This window comes from Ciconia boyciana, chromosome 2 (genome assembly GCF_034638445.1).
Source record: "Ciconia boyciana chromosome 2, ASM3463844v1, whole genome shotgun sequence".
Classification (NCBI taxonomy): Eukaryota; Metazoa; Chordata; class Aves; order Ciconiiformes; family Ciconiidae; genus Ciconia; species Ciconia boyciana.
Genome location: NC_132935.1, coordinates 118,278,996 through 118,300,350, shown reverse-complemented (window position 1 = coordinate 118,300,350; position 21,355 = coordinate 118,278,996). Strand labels below are relative to the sequence as shown.

Genomic DNA, 21,355 nt, shown 5'->3' with positions numbered 1-21,355 from the left:
GATGGTACAAGGGGTACAGAAGAGAGCCAAATGCTACCAGACTGCTTTTAATGTGTCCCCAAACCAATCAGTGGAGTTTTAAAGCGGGGCCCCAATCTCTGTGCCCCTGGTGCACTGTCCCCGAGCACTGGTGAGGCCCCTGCAGCTTTCCCAGGGCACCGAAGATGCAGCTGAGGCACTTCTTGCTGCTGAGACGATCTCTGCAAAGCCAAAAATAAAAAAAAATAAACCCCCCTGTCTCTGTCTAGAGGGCACAACATGCAAACATTTTCCTTCCTTTGCAAGAAAGAATAAGCCTATGGATTTGTATCGCTGCTGAAACAGGCTCTATTGCTGTGCAGCAGAAAGAGCCTCTTGAGCCTTTGGCTGGAGTGGGACATGGGGATTTGCTGTACATTTTCCATGAAATTGCAGCATCTGTTGTCTCGCCTTCCTTGAGGGACTGGTGCTAGGAACTCTAGTGGGAGTTACAGAAGGATTTCAAGGATCAAATAATAGAGAGGAAACAGCAGAAGCCATATCTGCTCCTATGCTGATTAACAAGAATAATCCTTTTTCTCTCCCTGCATGACTTGCTGCAAGCTCTTTGGCTCCAGCATTGTGCAGCTACTAAAGTCTCACTAAAACTTTGTGTTGCAGTGGGTGTATTGGAGAGCACCAGTGGTTTTTGACTAAATTTAACTAACTGAAGGTAGCCATAATCATACAATGTACCCTAGGACCCAGAAGCACTGTAAATAGACTTTCTTCATGCACTAGCTGGTGGAAGCAATCCTTAACCTGCTTTAATCACCTATGCTAGGTTTTTTTCTACATTACTGTTTTTAATACAAGACCTGCAGAGCCCTGAAGACCCCCTTTGACTGTTCAGTCCTCCCTAAACCTAAAGTCCAATGGCACGTGTTAGACAGTTGCACCCAAACCCCAAGAACGGTCACCCAGCTCCTTCGTTACCCACCAACAATCCCAAGCCACCGGCGCTGCTTTGCAAAGCTGAAGGACACGCGGTGGCTCTGTGAAACACTGTCTGACCTTGTCACTGCACACATCCTTACACAGGATGGCACGCAATGCCAATGAAAGTACTGCAGACGGGGACGATGACAACTTCATTTTCAGCTGGAAAATGTTCACCAGCTGGGACTACCTCATTGGCAACCCAGAGACAGCAGACAACAAGTTTGCATCCATCACCACCAGCTTCAAGGTAACCCTAACTGGCATTTCTCTGTCTGCTTCTGGGGATGCTCCCAGCGCCAACCATGGCAGAGGTTTAAGGGGAGATCTGGGTACCTGTACAGCATCTCTCCATACGAACAGGGTATGGCGCTGAACCACAGCAGTTCCAGCTCCTGTGCCCTAGGTCACCCTAACCCCCTTTTTAGGATTTGAAAAAAAATTTGTTTTACTTCAGAGCACGACTCCCCCACCACGTTCCCCTGGGACATGGCAGGCTGTTTGCCACTCGATGCCTTTCGGTCAAACCAGGATGCCTATATAAAGCTTAGTTTGAACTTAACACAAACTACCAAGTTCAATATAACCAGAATACCATGGGATTGCATTTAATAGGGTGGAAAACCATCTGATGTTGCCTTAGGCTCGGTGCTGCAAGATACTCACTCCAATTCTGTGACCACCCCTGTTTTTTCAGGAGTCTATTGTGGATGAGCAAGAAAGCAACAAGGATGAGAACATCCACCTAAGGAGGTTCCTGCGGGTTTTGGCCAACATCCTCATCATATGCTGCTTGTGCGGGAGTGGCTACCTCATTTATTTTGTGGTGAAACGCTCCCAGACGTTTTCCAAAATGCAAAACGTTGGGTGGTATGAAAGAAATGAGGTAAGGGAACTTTGCTTCCAGTTTTCTGCCATGATAATTTGCCTTGGGCATCACTATAATAGTTGCTACAGCTTGAGGACAACATCCAAGGCAGAGGGATTCCCTACCAGGACCCAGAAGTCCCCTTCAGTACCTTTGTACTTATTTTAGCCGAGAAGCACATTGGTCTCACTGAGAGTTTCCAAGGCAAATTAACAACTCCTGCAGAGAGGGGAAAATACTCTTACAATAAATCACAATAAAAGTCAATGGGTCTTCAACACTTACAACACTGACCATTTTCTAAAGAATCTACCTCAAGTTGCATATTAATGCTTACAAACTCTGTTGTACTAGAAGGCTCTCTGGGTGTTAGAAATGTCCATGATCAGACGTGGAGCTAAACTCAGATCTTTATTGTCCATCTTGAATTATGGGAATAAGATTTTAGAACCTGCAGAAAAATTTCAGTTGTCAAAATTTTTCTGTGTCTGATTTTGGAATCAGAAGTTCAAATCTTGAAGCTCTTCACAAAAAAAAAAAATTGTTTCAACCTACGGAAAGGTTTCATTTCAATGTATACTACATTATCATGTATTTATATATCAAAGCCAAATTAAATTCAAAGCCATGCATTTTCATAATTCCCTCAGAAAACATTAGCAAGTCAGCACCTTCTCACAAAATGCTTTGATTTATTTCAGTGAACTTTTCCCAAAGAAAAAAATCCTATTAAAAAAAAAAGTTTCACATCTGAGACTTTCCTGGTGATAACTTCAGATCTGAATATATACAGTTCTGGGTACTGTTCCCTGTCCGGGAAAGAAAAGCACAAAAAAGAGACCTGTGAGTCAGAGCCTGCCAGCAGCTGTACAGACACAGTCCTCTGCAGGCCAACAGGCACTGCAGGGCTGTAAAAAAAGATAGAGCCTGCAAGTCATGCCTGAGCTAACGCCGACTTGCCAATGACCTCATTGACCACAGTACAACTTAGCATCTTGCACAATATAGAGGAACAAAAATACCACTAGGACATATTTTCTTGAGCTGCAAAGCTGAGTCCTTGATGTGCTTCCATTCAAATCCATAATTACCTATTGCAAAAGCAAAGGTGCTGAATGTGGAAAATAAACATTAGCATTGACTGATTATCTTTATGCACACAAGCGAAGTCTTGTGCTTCCTCCAAAACTAAAATAAGAACCTCGGAGCTGATGCAAGCAGTACTACGAGGGACTTGAGGAACCTAAATATTCATGAGTCTGGACTGACAGGGAACAAATTCTTCAGAGCTCATCCCTTTGAGATAACAGGAAAAGTGCTCCTGCAAGAGCAAGCCATGCAACCCAGCCCTGAAGTCTGACGTTGTGCTGCCTGCACACTAAGCAAAGCCAGAAGCTGAGCTCACTTTGGCTCCCTCCCCTTTATAAATCCTTCAGAAATCTCCAACCAGTTGCTGGCAGTCCCCGCTCTGCTCAAAGTAAGATAGTCGCTGTTGTTACTATTAGTGGTAATTTCGTTTTCCTCATGCGGCAGGTTGAAATCGTGATGTCCTTGCTGGGCATGTTTTGCCCTCCGCTGTTTGAAACCATTGCTGCACTAGAAAATTACCATCCCCGCATCGGGCTGAAATGGCAGCTGGGGCGGATCTTTGCGCTCTTCCTTGGGAACCTCTACACGTTTCTGTTGGCCTTGATGGATGATGTCAATGAAAAAGTAAGAGCTGAGCTGAAAAGCCACGTTCACTAGCATTTTCCAGAGCCGAGGGTGAGCACGGCCCGTCCCCGCAGCCAGCAGGGATGATCACCCCCTTTGCAGCAGGTGCTTCCCCCATCCCAGATCCTCTCGAGCATCAGCTGCAGCACCCCGGGGGAGACTCACTGACCAGAGGGGTTTCCAGAGAGTCTCCAGCTTTTCTTTACAGCCCTGAAAAGAGAGTGGTTATTGTCTCCTATAATCATGGCATGTTAGGGTAATTTGATTTTTTTCTCCATGTGACACCGTTTGCAATTTCTGTTAATGCAGACCCCGAGGATATAGTTTATAATCCTCTTCCCCTGCCCTTCCCTCTTTAACATTATTCTGGTAGCGTGTTGCAGGCAGATAACTGCAGGAAAGGATAAACGTCTAACTGATCCACAGAAAAAAATTACTCTGTTTTAAGCTGAGAAGAATTGGAGGAATCAGGGTGGTTTTCTCTGCCCTGGAAAATTATGAAGAAAGTGAGGAAGGAGGACTGGGCAGAGGCTCCCTCTGCACACAGTAGTCTTGAATGAGGTCTGGTTCCTCCACATGCAGGAAGCAGGCTGCTAGCTCCCCAAAACTCAGGGTGCCCCAATCTGCTTTCGGTCTGGAAGGGCTGCTGCTCCCCTGCTCCTGGCAAAGGGGAAGGAGTTTCTGGGCTATTGCCAGCACTGCAACTCTGTTGTAAGCAGATGCTTACATGTCGGGTGGTAACTGGTAGGGAGGAGGGGGGAACCTAACGCCTTGGGTTTCTCCAAACACGTCCTCTGGGACCTCTATTTCCTGATGGTTTTGGCTGGGGGGGGGTCTCTTCGCTGCAGCTGGCTGAAGAGGATGTGGTGAAGAACATCACGCACTGGACGCTGCTTGGCCACCACAACTCGTCCACGGGGAATGGCAGCACTGCCACCCCACCTCCCCTTGATCCTGCAGACGTGCCCAGGGGACCCTGCTGGGAGACAACCGTCGGCATTGTAAGAAATTCATTATGTAGTAAGTCTCTGGGCTGGTTTGGGGTGGGGGTGTGGGGGTGTTGTTGATGTTTTTAGCATTTCCAGGCTTGAAGTTTTCCTCACAAATGACATCTCCTTTCCCGACTCTCACATAGCAGCACCAAGGCAGTGTAAGTCCTTGGCCACGGTTCTCAAGCCATGGTGGTAAAAACCCCAGCTGGAAGTGCCCAGGGCACGCATAGCTCTGCGGCACTTGCTGTGAGGAGCACAAAAGGCTGGGTAGTCTGCAGCCATGCCTGCATCGTGTTTTTGTTCTGATCATGACTGTGCCTTTGAAGCAAACGTGTCTTCTCCACTTATTGCTGCACTTCAGATCACGTTGCAGAGCGGCTTTGGCACAAGTAAAACTGAACCAGAGGGTATGCCTCAAGGGAACTCCTGACACGTCCCATCCTCCAACACATCGTGAGGCCACAGGACAAGAGCAGAATTAGGCAAAAATAACCCCCCTGAAATGCATGCAGGGTGGCCTTCAAGTCCTCAGAGTTTCACCTCATAAACCCACCCGGCAACCTTCACCTTGCACCAAGAAGTTCTGCAGCCAGACTATGCACAACTTAAAAAGTAAAAGCAATTATTTATTGGCTGATACAGATAGCTAGGTCTTACCAAGCTACAAGGCTATGCATTACTCTGTATACCAAATGAGTCTTCACTAGCCAAGTGGTTTTCAGTCAAGTGGGGAAAGATCAGCCACCATAACTCCTCAGAAGGGGCTGATCTTCAGTGCAGCTGAGCTGTCATCCTCCAGATCCTTGGTTTTTCCCCTCAGACTTTTAAACCTTTTCCTGTAAGTGTTTTTCCTTTTGAATCCTTGGGACACGAGCTATCTCCATCCTACAAGTCTTACTTCTGCCTGCAATTTTACCCTTCTTGTCTTGCACATCTCCCCTCTCTACACTTCCTCGCAGCTCTTGTTTACCACTGAGCAATTTCCTCAGGAGTCCACGTGAAGGTTATGGAGCTGACCCATAGCAGAGCTATGCACAATCAAAATTACCCTCAGTGTAGTCTGTTTTACACCAGCATTATTGCAGCATTAACATTCTGCTTCCATTTTATGTGCTGCCACAACATATAGTGCACTCAATAACACTAGTTTCAACTACCAGGACTAATGGCTGTAATGGAGCTCATGGTTCCCAAGCACAGAGGTAAAGCTTAGGCACTGCCAAGTGTTTGAAAACAGGCAGGGAGTTTGATCATGGCATGCTTTTCTGAAGGTTACTGTCATATAAAGACAAATGGCTTAATAAAAAATACAGTCCCGAATGCGCTACTGAAATTACAGGAGCTAAACATTTTTTTCCTTGTTTTAAATTGCAGGAGTTCGTAAGGCTCACTGTGTCTGATATCCTGGTGACCTACATAACCATCCTGGTGGGAGATTTCATCCGAGCTTGCTTCGTCAGATTTGTGAATTACTGTTGGTGCTGGGACCTAGAGGCTGGATTTGTAAGTCAGTGTCTTATAGCTGAGAAGATAGAGTAATTTAGGGCCATTTGGTCAAATGCTACAAACAGATTGGTTTTGAATGCTTCCAGTGGTCCTCCGGTCTTGTCTGATAATTTAATTGATGTAGGTAGTCTCTGCATCACTTCTCAGGATCAATCAGTTCCATCCCAGAAAGAGCCCTACAAAAATGCAGTCCTCTCCCCCTCCTCAGGACTTTAAAACATGAAGTTGAGTTAAAAAAAAATTAATCTGATGTTTGTTCAGTTGTTATAACCCCAAACCTTTGGGCCCTTCTATACCTCTTCTCAAAGCCCCAGACCTTCCTGTTTGTTGCCACCCTTCAGGCAGTAGCATGCTTTACTCTCAGCACCGTCTTCTGATCGATGCTGGAAGCTGGTGTTACTTCTGCTGCAGTGGAGCAAGAAGTGTTTCTTTCCCCCTTCATGTATGCATAACATGCAACATGAAAGCGCTGGACTTTTTGGTATTCTTAAAGGCTACGTTACCAAAGCAGCCAGTACTGGAGCTGCACAAATACAGAAGAAAATAATGAAAAAAAAAAAAAAAGGTCCATCGTTTCACATGAGAAGTGACAAAAACAGATGCATTCAGACAGAGATGGAAATACCTTGCAAGATTACGATTATAGCAGTGTACCAGCTGCCTAGCTGTTATACTGGGAGTGTTTTCAGGTGAGGTCTGGAGAAGAGCAAAGAGGACAGCTTTGCAGGTGTCTACAGGGTCCTGGTCAAGCAAGGGCACTTGGGGCACAACAGGCATTTTGCTGCTTGTGGAGCTCTTCATGTTTCTTCTGGGGGAAGCAGAGGATGTTTCCCAGGGTGGGCAAGGGATTTTGGAGCTCAGAGGATGCCCCTGGCAGCCAAGTAGCATGAAATTGCTCCCATTGCATGTGCTCACAGATCACAGTCTTGCTGAAGCTTCTGATTTCCTCCTTCTGGCCATGTCCTCCTCTCACTTTGTTAGCTACCTTTGATTTTTTTTTTTAGATCCTTTCCTCAAAACAACCTTTAGAAATGCCACACGGGGTTTTCTTCATTCTTAAGATCTCAATTGTACAAATAGCTGGAAGTTTCTTCTGTCCTGCAGGCACTGCTTGATGCAGGACTCCTTGATGCAGGATGATAAAAAAAAAAAAAAAATTCCTGGACATCCATCCTCCACCTCTCGGTGAAATTTAAAGGAGCTGCTTTAGGGCTTATTCTGCACTTCTCTCTCTCCTTTCCCCTGGCATTCGGCATCAGCCCAGGCAGGCTGCGAGGTGATTTTGCACTGGGAAACAAACTCTATTCAGCATCTGTCAGGGGATGACCAGACTAACATGCTCCAGCAGGTCAGCTTTTGCAAACGAGCAGTCCAACCCAGGGAGCTCAGAAGGAGCAAAGCGAGGCCCTTATTTATTAGGACTGAGTAGTAGCGTTAATTTGCAGCCCGTAACATGGGCAGCACTAAAGGGTTGGCACTCTGCGATCTGGCAAAGGCAAAACTCTACTTTCATGCCAAGCGGCTCCCGTGGTGGTTATAGAAAGAAGAAAGCACCGTGGGCTTCCCCCCTCTTGTTCTGCTACATCTTTGGGACATTCGCGTATTATTCCTGGTGCTATGTGTATTACTCCACTGGTGCTCAAGTAGGGGTTGGGTTTTTCTACCCTGGCCCAGGAATGAAAAAGGAGTGAAGGATGGTTTGGTAACAGCCATCTAACCAACCTAGCCGTGGGCACCAGCACAATTGTATATGTGTTTTTCTAATGTATATAGTGAATAAGTCTCTTGTTTAACCCAGCTTCCTCACACAGAAGTAGTCAAGGCAGAGGACAGCAGGCACAGAAAGTTGTCTTTATTTTCACGGGAAAAAGAAGCCAATATTATCCTCTAGCTAAAGATTTGAAGTAGAAATGGACCGGAATCAAAAGAACAAAGAAAACAATGTTTGCACCCATCCCTTCCCAAAGCTGTGAGCAGTTGGCTAAGCAGCACTCTGACTAGGCTCCTTTCGAGTTTTCTTCATAGAAGACAAACATCTTAAACCTCAACTTTATGAACTGCTGACAGTATTAAGTACATGCAAATTGCGTGAAAAACACACATACTGCACAGGACATTTCAAACATATAAGGGCATCACCCATCATTTCTTAGAACCAGGTTTTCTGCATTGCAGTAAAAAAAAAATGTATTTCACGAAAATTTAAAAGAAAAAATTTACACAGTTTAATCTGCCAAAAGTCATCTGAGTTTTGTGTGCACAAAAGCAGATGTATGTAAAAGAAACATTAGCTTCATCATAGGCAAATCTAGCAGAATAATAATTTATAAAACAACAAATAGTGTCAATAGATTAGACCAGCCTGTTCTGGACTTACCACCATTAGCACCCACATCAGACAGGTTGCTCCGTAAAGCAGTATTTTAACTACTGGCTAGCACAGAGCAAAATGCCACCAGATACCCATCAGGCCATATATTCCCTCATATTTCTCTCCCTTTGCCCTCTGTTTCTGTTCTTCAGCAGCCTGCTGCTGCAAGACCTGGGGACATGGATATATCTGGCATAGCATTTGCCCTCCAGCTCATCATTATCACCCTTTAAACATTCAATATTTTACCAGGGTGGAACTGTAAGTCCGTAGCCAGATACACCAGCTGGGGCGTAAAACCTAGTCCTGTGCCATGGCTCCTTTTCTCACAGCTGGCTTTATATTAGCAGGGAGAAATAAACACGGAGCAACTCTAAGCATCTCCATATATCTTTCCAATTTTTAGCAAGCCAAGAGAGAAGCAGCAGCCCACAGCACAGTAGCTCCAATTTTGCTTTCACTGCACTGCTGCTGGTCACTCAAGCAGTACGGACACAGAGGGAGCCCTCTCAGAAATCCCTTCATACCAGCTTTAAATAAGCATCCCTATACCCAGCAGCAAACAACAGCAGGTACCTCTAGCAACAACACACTCTCCTTTCTTTCCCCATGCAGCCATCCTACGCTGAGTTTGACATTAGCGGCAATGTTTTGGGTTTGGTGTTCAACCAGGGAATGATTTGGTAAGATATTTCCTTTTTTTTTTTCATTATTTAGAAAACCTGCCAGTGGAGTTAGAAATCTTCCAAGCCAGCTAGAATAACCTTTGGGTTTTGGTTTCTCTGATTGTTTGGCTTTCTGTGCTTGACTTTAAAAGTGGAAATTTAAAAATGCCAACTTACTCGTCCAAAAGGAGCAGTGGCATAACTGCAGCAGAGAACAGTCTTGCAAACCCTGCCCCACTCTCACTTTTATAAAGTCATTTTCCAGTACTAAAAATGTATTAAGATGGTCCACACGCTACGGGAGGAGATCAGAAAGGGTTTTGGGGGCACCACAAGCTTACATGTCAATGCAAGGGTGGGCACGGAGCCAGCTGAGCAGGTCAGGCAGGAAAGGCACATCCCAAAACTGTCCCAAGGGAGGTCAAACAGGAGCTGTTCTGCCCTGCTGTGACAGCACAAGAAGCAACAGGCAACAGCACAAAGCACCCTCACCTCCTCTGGAAGTAAGGTTTCTTTTGCCACGGATTGATGATTTCTGCCTGTTCCCCTTCTACATCTCTGCAGACTCAAAGAGGTCTCTCCCTGCTGGTTACACTCGCCTGGTATTTTCCAAGCTATCCCCAAGCGATTTTTATCACAAACTGAAATTCTTTCTTTACAAGCACTGAGGGGTCTGAGACCTCGCTGATCCTCAATGTATGGTTACCGTACCCCAATGTGGATGCATGTGGCTTCTCCTCCAGGAGCACAGGGGTAGCGCAAGCCAGCCCGCTCAGACTTCATTTGTGGGTAAACTTGCCACCACATGAACACTTTTTTTCCTTCTTCTGAAAATAAAAAACCTTTCAGTCTGTCAAAAAATAGCACCTGTCCTTCTCCTTTCCTTTTCAGGATGGGATCCTTTTACGCGCCAGGGCTCATGGGTATAAACGTGCTGCGCTTATTAACCTCCATGTATTTTCAGTGCTGGGCTGTCATGAGCAGCAATGTCCCTCATGAACGAGTCTTCAAAGCATCCAAGTCTAATAATTTTTACATGGGACTTTTGCTGTTGATCCTGTTCCTCAGCCTCCTGCCTGTGGCTTACACCATCATGTCCTTGCCTCCCTCCTTTGACTGTGGACCGTTCAGGTACTAGCAAAACACCCAAAACGCCAGTCTTCTGCTCTGATACATGGGATTATTTTCATGAAGTTAAAAGGCCTGGCCTCCAGCAGAGATGGTGAAATGCCTCTAGTCTCCATTTGGTTAAATCCATAGCAATGTGAGGTAACAGGCCATGCCCAGCGGCGGGCAACACATGCCGATGAAAGCACCAGAGGACAGCAGGGGTGGGACAGCAGGGAGCAGCCCCCAGTAAAAAAGCAATGGGAGCACCTCTAAGGCTCTCAGGAACATTGTGGGAGCAAAACAGGGGTCCAAAGACATTCCATAGAGACAAAAACTCTCACAGCATGAGATGCATTTTACGTGTTGAATCTTGTTGGAAAATAGCAGGAAATGGATAGATCTGAGCCTGAAGAGTTGCAGCTTTTTTTTTTTAATGCCTTTTTTTTTTAATTAGGACAGAATCAGCACTGCACAGAGCATTCAGTGGACCAGGTTAACATGCCAATAAAGTCTAATTTGATTCAGTAACGCCATTTCCTGGGCCTGCTGAGTCTGACTCAGCAAGGAGCCAGCTTGGAACAAATTATTCCTGTAGATGCACTGTTTTAGGTTATCCACTTGCTAATGGAGAATGACAATAGAAAGCTAAAAGACTCAAGGGAGAAGGCAAGAGACCAAAATTCCCTCAGTTCTGTAACAAGGACAGGTGTCAACGAGCAATGTCAGAAGATCTGACAAGAAACTTGTTGCACGCACACTGTCATTTGGAGATGACTAATCTGCAATGTGAAAGAGCTATTTCAATTCCCAATCAAGCCTTCAAATCAGGCCACTCAGCCTGATTCAGACCCTTGGCACACCCTCTCAACTCGACTGAAAGCTCATCTCCCCTGGGCTTCAGGCAGTTGATGAAGTTGGGATACTGTTTAGCCAAGTTTGTCTTTATTGACTCTCATCATCAGGACAGAATCCAATACTTTCCTGAGCAGAATCCTGCAAGATCCCAGGAGACAGCAAGCCTAAAGATGTGAAATAGCACTCGTTGGGTTGAATTCACAGACCCAGAGATGCTAGGGAGAGAAGAAGGTCAATTACGTAATCCAGCCTTATTACAGATTTGTTCTCCTTTCATACAGAATACTTTCATCTGCTTTATCAATCCGGTTTGAAATTACTCTTTCACTGAGTTTCCTGTTAAGCAATAATCACAGCTTGCTATTTTTGTCATTACTTAGCAGCTCTTCAAGTTGGCTCATTATTTCAGAAAGACAGAATTTGCATATGGAAAGTCATCTCCACCATGAAAAGGCCATATTTAACAAGATATTGATCAGAAATGTATGGTTACTTCAATCTGTAGGCTTTTATACATTTCAGAGGGGTAAATAGTCAGAACTCATAATGGAGCCACATGTGGAAATAAATGTATTAACCCCAGGAGCAAGTTGGCCTAGCAAAGATTATTCTTATAATCAATGGGGGCAGGGGGGAATGGATGGACCAACAGATAACTTAAAATGAAGGCATCTCAAAATCTTTGGTGGCCAACAGCAAGCTGATGCTCACTGAAAGAAAGAGGAAACATGTTACTTAGCATCATTAGATTAGGAGCTATTTTGTCCCTCCGGGAAATACCTACACTCCTTAACTGGTTGTTTGTCTTTCCAGTGGAAAGAAAAGGATGTATGAAGTCATTCAAGAGACTATCGAGCTCGATTTCCCACTTTTTGTTGCCAAGATCTTCAGCTATGTGGCAAATCCAGGACTGATCATACCTGCAATTCTGCTCATGGTGTAAGTTTTCCTTGCAATATTACATGCCTGGCTGGGAGGAGGAGGTTGAAAAAAAAAAAAAAAAGGTGGGATGTCAGTGAGGTCTAAATACAGCTTCTGCTGAGATAACAGCCTGGATTAGGGCAGACACAAACTCCCTAACCCCCTCACCTTCGCCCAACACAATTTTCCAAAATTTAATTTCCTGACCCAATTAAACACAACTTTGTAGATTAAATGCATTGCTGACAGAGGCCTCATGGATATCAAAGCTGTCACAGCTTCCATACAAAAAATTTTCAGTAGCCAGTAGGAAATAAATGGACAGTCTCAGGCTGGTGCCTTTTGGAGAAGCAATTCCTGTCACAGCTGGTGGTATTTACAGCACTGCCAAGCCAGGGCATTCAAAAATTACACATTCCAAAAATACGAAGAGGTGTGGTTTTTGTTTGGGTTGTTGGGTTTATTTGGTTTTGGGGTTGGGTTTTTTTTTTCCAAATAATACATGTGGAATTTGTTTCAGTGCTGTCTGATTATTTCAGCTTTGAAACCACACCTAATCCCTAGCACCTTCAGCAGCACTAGGACCAGGGCGGTTCTCTTTTTGCTTTTTTAAAAATATATTTTTTGCATTGTTCTCGAGGTTTCCATAGCTATCAAAATGAGTGGAAAAGCCATGGCCAAATTTTATAGGCAGCTCTGAACACTCCAGACTAAACAGTGGGAGACAGGGAGAGGTTTGGGGAGCATATTACAATATGCTTGCCTGCTCAGACTCTTCCTTGGGCATCCACACACACTGGAGATGGGCCTCTAGGCTGATCCAGTGCAGCTGCTCTTGGGCATTGTGATCCTTCATTCTGAATAAGTTAGACTGAAGATAATGCCATTAAATTAAATCAAATACAAGTTCCCATGTTATGCAGTTTCTTATAGAAACAGCCTAAGAAAAATCCCCATTAAACTGAAAATGACCTGTCATCCCTCTACCTGCCTCGAACTACTTGCTCATTTTAACCTCAATAAAGATGATCAGATACTGTAACTTGTGTAGACAGATCCTACATTTAAAAGAATCAGATCAGATACATGCAGGAAACAAGAAGTCTCATGCTACATCCCTAGTACGGCCAAGCATATTATTGAGTTATTAGCTCTGTTCCTGAGGGCTTCACAGTAGCACTAGCAGGTGCCACCACAAATGCAAGATAAAGACCGCAGAACTAATCCACCCCAAATGGATGACCTTTACAGAAGGGCTGCAGGTCAGGTTTCTGAGGCTTTGATGTAACCCCCCCAAAAAAGGTGGTGGGAGAGCAGTAGACCTTTGAAAATAATGTTTTGTTCAGTAACAGTATCCTGACCTTTCCTCCACTGACAGCCGGGACAGGGAACAGCACAAATCCAGTTTATCTGCTGAAGAGATACCTTTTATCACCCCTTCCCAGTCTGGGCTATTCCCACACCGCAGCCTTCCCATCGGTCTGTCTCTCCTCGAGGCACCATTTTGTCTCTGCCCTGATCCCCTCTGCAAACTGAGATGCCCTATCTCCACATTACCTAAAACATCCTCATTTCCCACCAAGATACACTGCCTGTGTGGCCTTTGAGGATATTAGATATTTGTGATTTCCAGTCGTTCAGCTACCAAGAGAGTCACAGCCCTAAAAAAGTGGGTGCCTCCATGGTCCCTGGACAAGTTGGACCCCCTTGGCAGTAGCTCTCGCATGCCCCAAGAGCATCAGGTGCCTTGCGGAAGCATTGCTCGCTATGTGCACACAAACTTTTCCCGGAATAATTCCAGGCAAAATTACAGCTACCCTACAAGGATGTTTCCTAAGGCTTGGGTCCTTTTCTCATCTCAGAAACTTTACAATTAAGGGACTCAAATTTAGCACATCATCTTTGTATGCCTACAAAAATGACCTAAATATACAGGGAGACAGAATCTAATTACCCCAATTAAAATTTTGCCAGAAGAGCAAGATAATACTCCTTTTGCTTACAGTCCTGTAACCGATGGCTACCAGTGGCCACAAACTTATGTTTATGTCTCTTTCACCATTTTCTCCAGCAAGAAGATAACTATAAATCATACACAAGTCCCCAGTTTCCTGCCTTCTCCCTGAAAGTCTTCAGCTTCTGCCACTACTTCTGCCATGGTGCAGACAGGTAGACAGGGTCAAGCTGGAGCTAGTCCTTACACTGATCCACATCCAGCTTGCCAAGAGATTAAAACCGGGGAAATGCAACTGCTAGAGCTTCATTTGGTCCTGATGAGCACAGAGCCAGCAGCTCTCAAAGTAGCACGCAGCCTAAATAACAAATAGTCTCTACAAAGGGCAACAGGTGGATCGTAAATGGACAGTCTGTTGATTTTGATGGCAGACACTCAAAAAGTGTGTTTTCCGCTTCTATGGACTAAATTAAGTCATTTTCTCAAGCCATGATAACCCACTCTCTTTTTCCAGGTGCAATCCAAAATGCCTCTTCTATTTATTTCTGTTCTTGGCGTCTGGTCCCAAACAATTATGGGGTCCAGCAGGTGACATGGGTGTCAAACTTACTGTCGTGTTTCTAGCTGCCTGAGGACAAGGGAAAAAGGAAACAGAGGAAGAAGCAGAGATACTTTGCACACAGGCATGTAACCTAATCCCATTTGGGTTGGGAGCAGGATTTCAAGCCATGGCTTGCAGAGCTTCCTGGCACAAGCTGGAAGCACCTTACTGCACAAAGGGGAAGGAGAAAACGATTCAAAACTACTCTGCAAGCTAGAGAAGGACAGTGACCCACACCCTATCCCCAGCTCTTGGGGAGCAGTAAATCAGAGAAGAGGGGTGCAGGGCCACGCAGCATCCATGCTAAGCAGCTCAAGCATGAGGGTGCATCCCCAGGCTCATTGTAGAGACAGGTAGACCTAAAGCACCCCATTAGAAGTGGATAAACACCATTTGCTAATACTTACTTGAGTTCCCAGCAAAGTTTACAGCTCCTCATGCTGCTGCTCACAGTCAGACCAGGACATGGCTTTGCTCTGCCTTTTCTGGGGACCGCCACTAGCAGTGTGAATCAGGAATTCAATAGCAAATCCAGAACACCTGTAGGACCTGCCCAGGACATTGGCATGCACCTTGGAGGATCGCCCAGGCTGCTTCAGCATTGCTGAGTCTTGGCCTGAACAACCCAGTCCAAATCTGCAGGTAGTCAGGCAGATTTGGACTGCAGCAAAGGCATCCCCCCAAATCCCCTTCCTGTAGCACTGTCCCTTTCCCCTCTCCCTCCCAAGATCCCTTAAGGGCAGCTCAATCTCAGACAAACTCAATCTCCCTTGAACGATAAACCTGCAATAAACCAAGGACAGAGGAAACAGGCTTATCCAGCAGACACAGACTCATATCTCATAGCATTTGGAAGAGGGACTTGCTAAGTTCACACCCTTCCCATCAATGCCCCCTTAAACACAGGACTCAGCAGGGGAGGAAGCTGTGGTGGTTGGAGACAATGCTAGCTGCTAATGCAGAGGGTGAGAAAGGACTGAAAAAGGAATGGGAATGGATTTGCTCAGGTACTCAATGAACTTCAGAAGGCAGCTCAGAAACAGAGCGCATGGCATCCCAGATGGCTTTGAATAGGCAGATGCAGTTATCTTTATGAAAACAGGGGTGCTCCAGGCACTTACGTCCTGCCTGGTCACAACAAAAATGGCAGAGCAGCACCAAAGCCCTGGATTACAAAGCAATATATTTCCTAGGCAATGAGTTTGACAATGTAGAAGAAATAAAATTACTGCATCCTTAGGGAAGATCAAAAATAACCATTTTCAAACTCACCAAGACCGAGTTTTGGGTTAATACTAGGCAAAAGGAAGCAAATGTGTTTCCCCCAGACAGACCCCTGCAAAAAGCCTCAAGAAAGGCCATCCAGAGTACCCCCTCCTGATCTCCCACCTGGAAACCAATATGCTGGTGCCTTGCTGGGCTTAGAGTCATGCGCTCTGCTCACAAAATCCTTGAGCCTGGTTTGAGGATGCTGAACCTGGGCTGGAGCCACACAAGCAGGTTATGAACTGTCAGGAAACCTTTTTTTTCAGTCTGCCTTTTTCTTTTCTTTTACAAGAAAATTTTCTACTTTACTTAAAAAAAAAATCCATAGCGATGGACTAAACGGCTGGTGCTTTTCCTGGGAATGGCTCAGAGTTACTGAGCAGATGTTGTTTATAATTTAGAAGAATAAAAGCACGAGGAGACATTTTTGACAACCAAAATATTACTGGCTGGCGAGTGACAGCGGTGGCGAGACAGCCCCAGGCGCTTGGACATGTTTTAAAACACGCGCCTCCCCGTGCGCCAAAGGCTGGCTGCCAGCACGCCCTCTCCCATCCCGCTCGCCTTTCTGTTCCCTCCAGCTTGGCTCGTTTTTCCCCTGCCTTTGCCTTTTTGCAGAAGAAGGGATCAAAACTCAAGCCAGTGGCTCTGCTTCGACCTGGCTCCTGCTCACCCTTGGTTCCCATCTCTACTCGCTCCCGACAGCCCCTTGTCAGGCTGCAGGAGGCAGCTAGTCCTGGCTGAGGGGGAAGGCGGACTGTGCCTTGAGGACTGTTGCCTGCCACTATTTTCCTTGTTTCCTATTTTTTTCTAAGTTCCCTGTGTGACCTGGTGCCTCTCTTGGTTTTCCCTTGAGCCATGGCAGAAAGCCATGTGTTTTATCAGCTGAGTTGTTTTTCACCTGGGTAATGAGTTTAATGGGCTTACCACCAAGGAAAGACCCAAGGGCCAAGGCTAGTGCTAAGAAAGCAGACAGAGCCCGTGGCCAGCCAAGGCAGAGGCAGGAGGGCAGGATAGTCATTTTTCTTCTGTTTGAGCAGAAGTGAGCTACTGGACTGGCTTAGCCCATCTTCCCTGACCGTGCCACGAGGCAGCCTGAATTTTTCCTAAGCCTTGAGCCTCTAAAGGCAGTTTGGAGACAGCTGGTGGGAAAACTAGGTAGGCAAAAATTCAATGTTCCCTCCCTGTGAAACTTTCTCTCTCCCCTGATCCTATAACTACAGCAACACATTTGTTTTTGTAGCCTCGCCATCTATTACCTAAACGCTGTGGCTGAAGCGTACCAGCGCGCCAATGCAGAGCTGAAGAAGAAAATGCAAATGGTAAGTATTGATCTGGCAAAGCCATCTTTGAAATACCATGCACTTCAAGTCTGATGTGCAACATAGGTTTTTAAATTGCTCTTCACTTCTGAACACATTAGTGACACAAGGGGAAGATGCATTTTATGCTTGTTCAGTCCTCTCTGATGGCATTTAATGGCTAACTGCAAAGAGTGGTCACATCCCATAATAGGCTGCTATTTCATACATCAAAACTACAGTGAGTTTTCCCATAAACTGTGCTTTCCACCTACAAAAATAAATTACCTCAAAGTTCAAGTAATGTTTTGGAGCCTGAGATTTCCCAGGGAAAATGATAGGCCTATCAAAACCACGGCCAGATTTTGTACAAGCTAAGAGCAAAGAGCCATAAATAACAACATGGCAATAACATTTTTTACCAGTAATTCTCAAAGCACTTCACAAAGGAGGCTGGTGTCTGTCTCTGCCATGCAGAGAGGAAAAGCAAGATACAGACAGATGCAATGGTGCAAATTAGCAGGGTAGGATTTGGACCTCGTGATATCCAGAACTGGGAGAGGTTGCAACAAGCAGAGAACATAATGCAGGGACCCTTGAATTAATATGAATTAGGTCTGGCAGCAGAATACCTCCAAAAGCGCAGCTCTGCTCAGATCATGAGTCTCAATGAGAAACAGAAAAGGTGCCCTGCTACCAGTGCCTGTGCTGGTCTGGCAGCACCAGTTTCCCCCAGAGCTTTCCTGGTGGGTCTCTAACCCTGTGCTATTTTGTAGTACATAGATGTGTCCAAAGTATCAAGCCTTGCATCAGGAGAGGATATGATGCCGTCAAAGAACTGGTATCAGCCATTTTACTGGTACAGGGCAGGATCCAAGCCAAGGAAGCAACGACACATCAAGCAATGCATTGTGCAAAGCAGAGATCGGTGCAACATTAAAAGTGAGGATGCGAGCACTGAGAAATGACACTCCATAAACTACATCCAAATGCTCAAATTCAGAACTGATCACTCATGCACAGGGCTTAAAATAAGGGTCTTGGTGCGTAGGACATCCTCAAGTATTGCAAGAGTTGAACACATGCTACAGCACACTCGGACTTAAGGGCACATAGTCCATTTCACACTGCACAAACTGGTTGTGATCAGGGTTTAAGGGAGCACAAACCCCCGTGGAGGGGTCACAAAGCAGGGCCTGGCACTACCCAAAGGAACAGAAACATCTCCAAACAAGCACCTGCCTTTGCACAGATCTTATGTATCTTTGTCCCGCAGGCACCTGTAGGTTTGCTGAGGCAACCAAGCCTGGCAAGAAGAAGGGTACCCAGCAGGGCAGGGGGAAAGGGAGGGCATCAGCACATCCCCACTGCTTAGGGAGTGAGGGATGGGAGCTGCCTGCTCATGGCAGGGGTGGTCAGCAGTTGGAGCCCACTAGAGACCCCCGCGTGGTGACCTGCTGTGCTCAGAGAGATCTGCCATGGCTGCCCCCAAAGTCTGCCAGGTTTGCTGAATGGATGGAGGCTGCTCTGTGGGTTGGGACCTCTCAGCTGTAGCAAGGCCACAAGCCGCCTTGCACTCCGTGGCTCCAGCACACAACTCCCTCCATTGGCAGATCACCCTTTTGGGAGGAGGGATGGAGCTGGAGTGGAGTCCATCCAAGATTTCTCACTGCATGAGAGGGCAGCCTCTCCCTTTCCCCTCCAGCATGCTTGTCTTGAGCGGAAACAGCCCCTGGGTATTTTCCTCCCTCTGCCATCCAGAAGGAAATCTTTTGAAGACCTCAATGTATGCAAGTAAAACCAAAGACAGCCCTACAGCCTATCCCCATGCTGCCATGCCTCCCTTCTCTTCCTCTGGCATTTATCACTGACACCTTCCCTCCCAAGAGGTCCACATTTAAAACAAACCAAAACCCGAGGGAGTGCAGATTGGCAGTTGCAGAAACACACAGACAGCCTGGTAGACTTAAACCACATTATCAGCAAGTGCTTTGCCCTAACAAGAGCAGAGCCATCACTTCCCAGGCTCTCAGTCCTGCCTGGGATGTACTTTCTTTCCCTAAAACCCTAGGTCACCAGACCAAGATTCAGCACCTTGAACTTGGCAAAGAGATTACATTCATACCAACAAACACTTAGCCAGGCCAACCATGACACCAGGCCACCATTTCACGGATGACATCTGCAGTTTCAAACTAAACCCGATGGTTTTTATTCATGCAGCAACGTGAAGAGGAGAAAAACAAGAGAAACAACAAAGCCAGCACTAACCCCATGCTGCAAGATCTGGAGGATTTATTTACACCAAGTACAAAGAGTGAAAGTCTCCCCAAACAAGCAGAAGGTAAAAACCAAACAACCTCTCCTCAACCTTCCTGAAAAGGCTCCTCTTGCCACCAAACGATGACTGGGAAAGATTGAGAAACTGGACCAATATGCCTTTGCTAGGGATCAGATGAGTATAACTAGCACAGATTTTGTCCGCTTACAGAAGTCCACCTGCCAATGGACACCCAGGAAGGGCAAGTTTTTAGACTGGATTATGTCTCACACAGGCTTATCACAGTGTGGGAATTGTAATTCAAAGTTATGATTCATATCCCAGCTATTAACCATGCTGGTCATGAAACCAGCAATTTATTCTGGGAACAATGCTGAACTCCAGCGTTGTTTCCAGGCTGATGAGTTGAGCCAGGCACAGGCTTTTCTCCAAATTGAGGTTTTCATTGGAAAATTCATTATGGATGAGACAGAAGCTTTTAACAGGACTGCGTTGGTCTTAGAGCAAATAAACGCATGCTGTAAGCTCTGCTGAGGCGGTCCGTGGCTGGGCAGAAAGATGCGGGAGGAGGCATTGGCACCAGGGTCCGGGCACTCTCAGGGAAGACAGATCCTCCAGGCTCAGTCTGGACCAGCCATTTCCTGACCACCAGAGCCTCCTGCTCTCATTTGTGAGAAACAGTGCAACACGTGAAAGATTTTGATTTTTATCTTCATGCAGATGAGAAAAGCAGACTAGTACCACCATAACCCTCTCGCATTTAGATGGGGTGTTTCTTGGACAGGCCAAGATGAGCTGAAGAGTTCAGACCAACCCAATACAGATTCTCCCCAGAGCAGACCCAGGGTACTCATTTAAATGGAAATACTGCTGGCAGCATTGTGGGTGCATTGAAAATAAAGACTAAATTCAGCAATTACCCATGACCACCACATGGCTAGAGGTGTACAAGCATGGCTAGTAGGACTATCATGTCTTATAAACGCATCAGTAAGAACCTGCAAAGAGGGCTCGGGCAGCAGAGACACATACTGGCTGTTGACCAGGGGCTAACGGTCTTATTTATGGTTTCTTCACTCAGATGCTCAAACACAAACCCCCAGACACTTGGGTTATTGCACGTAGAAGAAACAGCAGCCACTGGGGAGAGGAAGAAAGGCAGTGTTTGTTCTCAATAAAATAATACTCATAATCTTTGCTCTAGACAAGAAAATAGCATCTCCTAATAGAACCAGCCCTGTCGGGAAACAAGGCAGAGCAGCAGCCCTGGATGGCAGCCCCATGACTGGTGGGAGAGGAGCAGCATTCACCCCGCCGCCACGCGTGTTCGTGACACAGCCACCGACGCTGGGTGTCTGGGCACCTTACCCTGGCCAGCCCAGACCAAGGGGGCACCCACCGGGACCAGTCCGCGGCAGGGGGAGAGGGCAGCCACGCTACTCACATGCTGCTCGATAAGCTCAGCAACATTTCTCCCATTTCACGTTAAAATAGAGATGCTGCATGCACTATCGTAGTTTTAGTAGGAAATGATTACTGTACGTTAGTCATCCACTCGTGATGATCTGTGTCTATCCAACACTGACTATCTAAAACAGCTTTGTTTAGAAGCTTAGTAGTACTTTGGTGTTGTAACCTGCAATGGCTGTGCTGATTTTGATCACGAAGGAAACGGGAGGTGGTCAGGATGAAAATCAGCCGTGGCATTGCTAAACTACTACATACAGGACACAGCCCTGTGGCCACTGACAGCGGCACGGTGAGCTCGCTCCGTGGTGTGAGTGCTTGTCAGTCCCTTCAAAGGCTTCTTCAGTTAATAAAAGTAGTGTGAGTTTACCTGTCATTTCAACAAAGGGTTTGGGGTTTTTTTTTGCTGTCCCTCTACCTGAGGAATTAAGTATTCTTTAAAAAAAATTAGCATCCCTGTCCAGCTACATGGCAGCCACTACTAGGAGTAGAGAACTCCTACTAGACCAGCACAGGAGGTTTTGTCA

At 46.0% G+C, this 21,355-nt stretch overlaps 1 protein-coding gene across 1 annotated transcript in view; it reads left to right on the top strand.

Annotated features, from left to right (window-relative positions):
* The window catches only part of TMC2 (transmembrane channel like 2), a 34,343-nt gene extending 13,524 nt beyond the window's left edge, over window positions 1-20,819 (top strand). The window contains exons 10-20 of the mRNA XM_072851422.1: window positions 1,060-1,207; window positions 1,655-1,843; window positions 3,359-3,538; window positions 4,387-4,539; window positions 5,905-6,033; window positions 9,023-9,090; window positions 9,964-10,203; window positions 11,851-11,976; window positions 17,023-17,101; window positions 19,304-19,424; window positions 20,566-20,819. Of these exons, the coding sequence (XP_072707523.1) occupies window positions 1,060-1,207; window positions 1,655-1,843; window positions 3,359-3,538; window positions 4,387-4,539; window positions 5,905-6,033; window positions 9,023-9,090; window positions 9,964-10,203; window positions 11,851-11,976; window positions 17,023-17,101; window positions 19,304-19,424; window positions 20,566-20,819 (1,687 nt within the window). The remainder of the gene's footprint in view (window positions 1-1,059; window positions 1,208-1,654; window positions 1,844-3,358; window positions 3,539-4,386; window positions 4,540-5,904; window positions 6,034-9,022; window positions 9,091-9,963; window positions 10,204-11,850; window positions 11,977-17,022; window positions 17,102-19,303; window positions 19,425-20,565) is intronic.
* Window positions 20,820-21,355: the final 536 nt, after the last annotated feature.